Here is a 9191-nt window from a genome sequence, read left to right as displayed (position 1 = left end):
ATTGCAAATTTTGGTCAATGACATGAGACAAAGTATATGTGAACTGCTGTATGAAAAGTGAATTTACTCTGTAAATCTTCACCCAAATCCTAATTTAAAAAAAAAAAAAAAAGCTATGGAAAAAGTATGAAGCATTTATTACTTTTGATAAATTCTGCATAGTGTTATAAACGTCACATTTACCTAGCATTATGAGGAGATGACATATTCCGAGATTACCATATTTTTAATATCTAATAGGGCTCACGTAAGTAAACAATGCACCCATGCATATAACATGCATAATGTGCATAGGAAACTGCACGAGGGGTTGTGCAGTTTGCAAACAAACACATAACGTGCATGTTATCTGCAAAAAAATACAGTACTTTTCTATAAAATGTATGCCTTTAATGCAAATCTTTAGAAAATGTAAATTTCCTATTTGGGGCTGGCATGGGAACCATAGTAATGTGAAATAAAATCCACCATTCCATGTCAATATTTTCAATCCCTGCTTTTGGTAGAATAGAGTTAAGAGGATGCTTTGTAAAAAGACTAGAGACAGAATAGGAAGTTACAGTGGAAGAGGATTTCTTCAGTACCCATTGTTTTTCCTTGGATCTCAACTCTTAGGAAAACTCAATTTAATAAGCATTCTTTACACTTAGGGTACTTGTGCCTTAAACACATCCCCAAATTACTGTCTCAGGAACATATGCATTTAAAACAATTGTAAACTGAGATTCCCTCTAGCTTACTTCCTGTTCCTTGGATGGAATTACAAGGCCTCAGAATTTATGAACACACAAAACCTAAAAGTGATTCCTACAATAGACAGAACATACTCAGTCTAATTGAACTAAATGTGTGTGAAATAGGTATGACAGTCATTATTGTCAGGTCCAAAAAATGTGCCCCAAATTCATCCAAGAAAAAGCCACACCAATAAGTTTCCAGATGACCCCAGTGAAGAGCTTGCACCCAGTCTCAGCGAGACACCAAGGAGCCTTCCCAGCTGCCTTTCTAAAGAAGCCTGCACAGCCTTGGACTCTTCTTCTGTGTTGGCCAATATGAGTCTGGAACAGGGCCCTGTACCAGATGAAATATCTTGATTCTGCCAACTGCTTCCTGGCTATGAGCAGCTGTAGGAGCAGCTGGTTTTACAACAGTCACAGAGTAAGTCCTTATTCCGATGCAAGAGAATTCTGTATTCTGTGAATAGCTCATAAGTTTGGATCTTCATACAACTACCTTCATCAACTTTAACTTGAAGATTTGGTGTGTCATGCTTGCTATTAATGTGTCTTATAAATAACCAAATGATCTATAATAGTTTCATCCCTGGAGAATCTTTTTTCAACCATACAAGTCAAGCTTATGTAATTCTTTGCTTCAATCAGAAACTAAAGAGTCATGAGATAGAAGATCAATTATCCTTGAACCAGTATAATTAAAAATCAGTAGAGTTTTAGGAATAATAGATTGAATACAAGAATTTACTCTTGCTCCTTCTTGATATCCCAATAAAATTAAAGAGTTTTTTTGTTTTTGGTTTATTTTTAAAGTATAAGACTGCTAAGATAGTAAGAACATAAGAGGAGACAACAATAACAAGATTTTAGAAGCTGGAAAGTAAACAGAGCTTTCATCAGTGGAGAAACCCAAGACTAACCCAGTTTACCACACAGAATCACCAAAAGACACTGGTGACATTACTGGAAAGAGGGAACAATGGAAAGGATGAGCTAAAATAGAAATAAGAATTAGACAGACTTGACTTTTAAGGTTGAACCTGGTTTAGGAAATAGCTAAATTCCCCAGACCAGGTTCCTACTCTAAACAACTCCTCTCCCATCCTTGTAAAAGTCTCAAGACAGATTCTCTGGAAGGCATACAACATAAGCCTCTAGGTGAGGTCCTAGGCACAATGGGGGTGGGGGGGGGCAGTTACACTGTAATGTAAACTGGAGATTGGGTGAACATATGCCTGTTGAGATTCTCCCCACACCCACAGTCCCAGTCCTTTTCCCCAACTTCGTTTCAGAAAGATAGCTGCCAGGTCCACACCCTCCAGGCAAGGGATTAGAAGATCTTCTGGGGTGATCTGAACAGGAAACTACTGCCGGTGGTTGCCCAAGTAAAGGGCTATTGAGAGTACTCTAAGAGAAGCTACTGCCAACAAGCCCCTCTCATGTGCACCAGGCTTCAAATCAGCCCTGCTCTGTACCCCAAACACACACACACTCTTACATATAGATAGACAAGGAAGGGCCACTTTACAGCTAAGGAAAGATTCTAAAATGAAGGGCAGAGTCCAAAACAAAATCAACTTGCGATGATAAATCACATCACAGGGATACAATCAGCAAAATCTAGACTACAGAAAACTCTTTAGGACAAATGGTCCAGTTTCTTCAACAAATAAATTGCACTGGAGGAAAAAAAGGAGAGGAAGGAGGGAACCTACAGATTAAAAGAGACTGAAAAGAGTTATCAACCAATTCCACTGAATGGACCTTATTTAGGTACTGATTTGAACAATCTAATTGCTTAAAAATATTTATGAGATCATCAGAGTAAGTTAAAAACTGATTGGGTATTTGATGATATTAGAATTATTAATTCTTTAGGCATGACAATATTATGGTTATGTTTTAAAATCTTTATGTTTTAGAGATATATACTGAAATATAAATGGATGAAATATTATGATAGTAGGGATTTGCTTGGAGATAATCTGGAAGAAGGATTGATTAAATAAGCTTGGCCATAGTATGAAGGGAACATGGGAATCTTTCTTACTCTTCTCTCTACTTTTACATACGCTTGAAATTTTCCATATTGAAAAAAAATCATTATAATACCCAGAGAAGACATTAAAATAATAAAACAAACAAAATAGTATAAAAAAGGAACACCGAGGGTATTTTCAAAGACTGCTGGAAATAAAAATAATAACAAAAATAAAACATTCAATGAAAAGTTAGAAAAAAAATGAGGACATATCATAGAAGGTAGAGTGAAAAGTTATGGAAAGAAAAGTAAGAAAAAGATTCAAATATTAGAGGATTAGTCCAGTAGGTCTGAAATCCAAGTAATAATTCCACAAAGAGAGAAAAGAGAAAAGAAGGAAGGCATTCATCAACACAATAATGTAAGAAAATTTTCCCAGAACTTCAGGCTAATGATTTCTGATAGGATTCACCAAATGCCTAATACAATGGGTAAGAAACAGATTCACATCAAGACACCCATAACTGTGACATTTCAAAACACTGGGAACAAAGAGATTTGTCAAGTTTCCAGAAAATAAACAAACAGAAAAAGGCTACACATAAAAGATCAGGAATCAGAAGGGTGTTCGACTTCACAACAGAAATACTGAAAAGTGAGGAGGCCATGGACCTGTACCTTCAAAATTCTGAAGGAAAATAGTTTCCAATATAGAGTTCTATATCCAGCCAAACTGACAATCAAAGGTGAAGGTGGAAAACATTTTCAGACATGTAAAGATGTCAAAACTTTTGTTTCCATTCACCCTATCCTAGCAACAAAACCAAAATAATCCCTGCACCCCCCCAAAGAAAGAAAGACATGGAATACAGGAAGCAAAGGATCTAGATCAAAAAAGAACTGAAGAGAATCTTCAGGATGATGACAAAGGGAGATTCCAAAATAAAAGTTCACTTTCTAGATCTCAGTTCCCTTACCCGTGAAACAGGAAACTCACAACAGTACCTACCTCTTACAGTTGGAGGGATTAAGCATATAACACATAGAGTAGTACTTGGCACAAAGTATGATCTGTAAGAGTTGTTATTATCATTACCAAAGAGTTGACTCTTTATGTTAACATTTAACTCGATATATTATAATAACAAACTAATAAAAAGAAGTCACTGTTATACATGTTCCCGAATTGAAAATATTTCCTTTGAGATGGCTGAAAATAGTCACATAACTATAGGGTTTTGGGGGTTGTAAGAGTTCTGAGATTTTTCTAGTACAATTTCCTTGTTTTAAAGATGAAGAAACTGAAGCTCAGAGTGGCTAAGAAACATAGCTGTTTAGAAGAGGAGATGAGAGTAACATTCAGACGTCTCACTCAATGCACTGAAAATGAGAAATGTGGTTACCCAAGATATGTCTGGGATATCCTCAGAAGGTCAGACACAACAAACATCACCATAGAAATATGCTGTCCAACTCTGTCTGTTTATTCTAAACCTTGACACTCAGCTGAGGACACAGTATATATAGACAGAGGGGCTGCATAGAAAGATCTGACCAGGGTGATAAAGAGAGGAGGCAGCAGTTGGATTTACTGAATTAGGTTGGCAATCAGGAAGAAAATGTATTGTAATCAACGCCCTACAAAGACTGTTTCAATTCTAGGAAGCACACATTCAGTGGATTACTGACAAAAGTGAGATTATCAATCTTCAAGGCTATTGTCAATATGGAGCAGCACAGATGAGGCAAAGATGGGAGTTTCTGTTCCTTGAGTAATGGGATGGTCAGCTGTGCACTTCCATCAGCATCTTACGTCGTTCTAAAGCAACAGACACAATCTGTAGGATTAGTAGCCATTTTGGTCACTGCTTCCATCAGGACTGCACAGCAGTGAGGACTGTCAAGCAAGATCAATAAAGAGCATGAGCAGGGAGTCAGGGAGATAGGATCCTGGAGAAGAGAATCTCTTTGCCTCACTCAGGCAGAGCACAGGGCTCAATTTAATGCAGAGGTGTTTCTACAGAAAATAGCGCCCATGGCAAGCAATGAAATTGCACCTTGTCTAAACATCTGACACTCATTGTTTAGAAAACTTTACCATAATATCAGTTTAAAAATATAAGCTTGTTAATCTTCTACTTAACACGTTATGGCACTACATGAAAATTACAACTGCACCTTCTTTGCTTTCACTATGAAACTTGGTCTGTGATGTGCTCAAAGTCATTTTTTTTCAGTTTCTTTTCTTTCTGTACTCAGCAGAGCAAGATCACACAGTCTGCCTTGACCCACAGAGGCTCTCGAAGATCAAAGTATTAGTTTCAAATTGCTGAATGATCTCTCACAGCTGGCAGTGGAAACTGCAATGGTTAATAGAAACCATTCAGTGGCGCCCCCTTCAAGTGGCACCCAGGGTGTGTGCCATATCTGCTATACTTCAACATGCCTCTGATTTAATGATAAAGTTACCCACTCTTCTAAGTTTAGAGAGAGGAATCGGACCTGGTGAGAATTTTCCTGGTATAAATTCCATGATCTGTCTTAAACTTGTTCCAACTAAAAATAAGCCCTATGTATATCTGCAGAAAGTCCCATTCAACAGTTTTGTCATTTTCTTTTCATTGATTTTCAGAGGAAAACAAAACAAAACAAAACAAACTCACTGCCGTAGAGTCAGATCCAACTCACAGCAACCCCTCCTTGGGTTCCCGAGGTGTTATCTCTACGGAAGTAGATTGCCCAATCTTCCTTTCGAGGAGTGGCTGGTAGATTTGAACTGCCAGCCTTCTGGTTAGCACTCAAATGCCTTAGGCACTACGCCACCAGAGCTCCCCTCAGAGGAAAAGTATATGCTAATTTCTCACCTTTGAAACACAGAAAATTTCTATGCTTCTTGAACAGTTATTCCAAACAAATTTGTCATTATCCTTGGATACAGTACATGCTCCAGAGTAATCCAAATACTAAAGTGCTGACTGACTGGCTTGGTTAAATATCTCTTAATATTTTGAGCATTTAGCAGAGATTTAAAGTGACAGGTAAAGAGCCCTCAATTTTAATAAAGCGCTATTTTCAAATGTTTTAATCCTTTTCACAAATGTTTACCACAGTATTTGTGATTAATAAATAGTTTTCTCTTCCCCTACTTCCCATCAGCATTAGATGCATTCTGGAAAGTCAATCAAGCAAACAATATAAAAGTATGTGTCAGTGATTTAACCAAATTAGCAAAAAAAAAAGAAAGAAAGAAACACATAAACAAATGAAAACTATTAATAAATATTTCCAAGTTCTTCTATAAAAGAAATGTACAGAAAACACAGTTTTAAAGTTGAGAGTAATTCAATGTCAACACTCACAGAAAAAGTAAGATTCCCGTGTTTGCGAGGGCAAAGGCGAGTCCCAAAATCCCACTGCCCATAATGGCGTTGCTGAGGTTAAAAACAGACATGCCTAAGGAGGTTGTTCCTGGAATCTGAACAAAGAAAGAGACATTCACTCTAAGCAAAAATAGAAATAGTCTCCAAGAAACTTCAAGCCAAACCCTTTAAAGCACTATTCAAAATAAAACCCTTCCTTAGTGGACTAGTTTTTTTTTTTTTTTTTTAATGGGAGTTTCAGGAGAAAATGCATACAGTATGAAGAATATCCTGGCGAATATAAATAGTTATGCTTTCGTTCTTTGCTAAATGAATTATAAACATCTGTCCCAATTTATGCGATTTAAAAAAATAAGCATACTTTATTATTATAATGGCACTTACATATTCATCACATTTCTTTTTTTCCAAATGGCTGTTTGTGAGACTTCTTCTACTTTCACGATCAGAAATAAACTTGCTGTAAAGACATGTATAATACATTTAACCTCATGATAATCATTTGAAGCTTAACATCAAGACTACAGTTTATTACTTACCAAAACATATTACACACAAAAAGTTAACAGTCAGTTCCCTAAGGATTTATAGCCTTATTCAAGGCTATTCCTCGGAAGGAAGGTTGGGCAACCCTACTTCCGTAGTGATACTGCCTCGGAAACCTAAAGAGGGGTCACTATGAGTCGGCCGACTCGACGCACGTAACAACAACAACAACAAAGGTGAAACTAAGGAATTATGGGTGGGGCCCAAGGTATGTGGTCCATAGTTAGGGTCAGAGCCAGGGCCTTTAAGAAAGCATGGGATTTACAACTACTTTTTTTGTGTACCAGTATTAGTTAGTTGTCTCCATATTTGTTTTGCCAAATAAACTGTAAGTGCTCTAAGGGCAGGTACTCTGACTCATTCATTTTTATATCCCTCACTCTATCCAGACCAGAACAAAACAATGCAAATAGTATGTGTTGAGCTTGAGATGTAAAGAAAAACAACCATAAGTCAAAAAGAGTTACACATTATTAATCATTAAATGATAAATTAAAACACTGCATCCAATATAATTTTTAAAGCTTTTTCTCTATTTGGAAAAGTAGATAATGTCAAGGGTACTAAAAAGCTAGCATTTAAAAGAATACTGGCAATAGGGTTCCTTCTGAGCTCACATTCTTGGAATATCAAATTTTAAAATAGGAATTCCCTCTCCCCTACAAAAGAGAAAGCAACTCTTTCCCCTCAAGCATTCATTCCAAAACTAAAAATCCACTGCCATTAAGTCAATTCGAACTCATAGTGACCCCCATAAGGTTTCCAAGGCTGTAAATCTTTGCAGAAGAAGATTGCCTTGTCTTTCTTCTGCAGATTGACTAGTAGGTGCAAACTGCCAACCTTCTGGTTAACAGCCTAATGCCTTAACTAATGCACCACCGGAGTGCCTTAAGCATTTATTCAGCACATGTGATATGCAAGTCACGGGTCAGGTGATGGGAGAGAAGTGGGGTATGTAATTAGTCATATAGACACTATACTACAAGAGTTGAAACTAAGGAATTATGGGTGGGGCCCAAGGTATGTGGTCCATAGTTAGGGTCAGAGCCAGGGCCTTTAAGAAAGCATGGGATTTACAACTTAAGTTCAAATTCTCACTAGCTCTGAGGGCCTGTGCATACTACTTAATTGTGAAATGGGAGGAAGACTATTACATTATCCCATAGCATTACTGAGACAATTAAATAAGAAAGCACACATACAGCATCAATATAGTGGATCTGCTGGATCCATAATCAATACCCATGGAAGCAACAATCAAGGAATCTGACGTCGTATTGCATTGGGCAAATGTGCTGCAAGACCTCTTTTAAAGTGTTAAGGAGCAAAGATGTCACTTTGAAGACTAAGGTGCCATGGTATTTTCAATCGCCTTACATGCATGTGAAAGCTGGACAATTAATAAGGAAGACTGAAAAAAAGTTGATGCATTTGAATTGTGGTGTTGCTGAAAGAATTGAAGAATGCTGAAAATACTATGGACTGCCAGAAGAATGAACAAATCTGTCCTGGAAAAAGAGCAGCCTTACAGAAGTGAGACTGGCCAGACTTCGTCTCATCTACTTTAGTCATGTTGTCAGAAGGGACTATTCCCTGGAGAAGGATATCATGCTTGGTGAAGTGGTAGGTCAGCGAAGAAGGGGAAGACCCTCCACAAGGTGGACTGCACAGTGGCTGCGACGATGGGCTCAAGTATAGCAAGGATTGTGAGGATGGCACAGGACCAGGCAGTGTCTCGTTCTATTGCACATAGGGTCGCTACGAGTCAGAGCTGACTCAATGGAACCTAATAACAACAACAGTGCCTGGCACAGAGTAAGTGTAATACATGTCCTTCGGTCATTACCATCAGTGAAGAAATGGGATTTGAGTTAGGGTAGGAAAGATTCAGGAGGAATCTTAAGGTAAACTACGTGCAAATATTTGGAAGTGGGAATTCAAAATGATCTGTTGCTGCTGTTGTCGTTGAGTGCCACTGAGTGAATTCCAACTCACAGTGACCCTATACGACAGAAAAGAACTAACCCATAGGGTCACATAGGCTGTAATCTATATAGGCACATATCTCCAGGCCATTTCTCCTGCAGAGCAGCTGATAGGTTAAAATTGCTGACTGAGTCAGAAATAGAGCACTTTAACCACTGTCTCCTTCAAAATGCTCTAAGTATCATCAAATATATTCAATGTTAATATCAGAAGTTTATGGCATAAATTTCTAATTTTTAAAAATTCCAATTAAAGAAATACACACTACTGTAGCCAAAAGATGGAAACAACCTAGGTCTCCATCAACTGAGGAATATCCATACATACACACAATGGAAGACTATGCAACCCTGAAGAATAACTTGTTGTTGCTGTTAAATGCCGTTGAGTTGTTTCCGACTCATAGCGACCCCATGCACAGCAGAACGAAACACTGCCTGATCCCGCGCCAGCCCCACAATCCATGCTATACCTGAGCCCATCATCGCAGCCACTGTATCAATCCATCTCCTTGAAGGCCTCCCCCTCTTTCGTCGACCCTCCACCCTACCAAGCATGACATCC

The 9191-nt window shown here is 38.0% G+C and overlaps 1 protein-coding gene across 1 annotated transcript in view; it reads right to left on the bottom strand.

Annotated features, from left to right (window-relative positions):
- Positions 1-9191, bottom strand: part of SLC38A1 (solute carrier family 38 member 1) — an 85410-nt gene that overhangs the window by 60977 nt on the left and 15242 nt on the right. Inside the window, exons 2-3 of the mRNA XM_007937986.1 lie at positions 6480-6555; positions 6075-6190 (exon numbers count right to left, since the gene is read on the bottom strand). Of these exons, the coding sequence (XP_007936177.1) occupies positions 6075-6190; positions 6480-6555 (192 nt within the window). The remainder of the gene's footprint in view (positions 1-6074; positions 6191-6479; positions 6556-9191) is intronic.

Source organism: Orycteropus afer, unplaced genomic scaffold (assembly GCF_000298275.1).
Source record: "Orycteropus afer afer isolate SDZICR_OR568_19922 unplaced genomic scaffold, OryAfe1.0 scaffold00045, whole genome shotgun sequence".
Taxonomy (NCBI): Eukaryota; Metazoa; Chordata; class Mammalia; order Tubulidentata; family Orycteropodidae; genus Orycteropus; species Orycteropus afer.
This window is presented reverse-complemented; position numbering and strand designations above follow the sequence as displayed.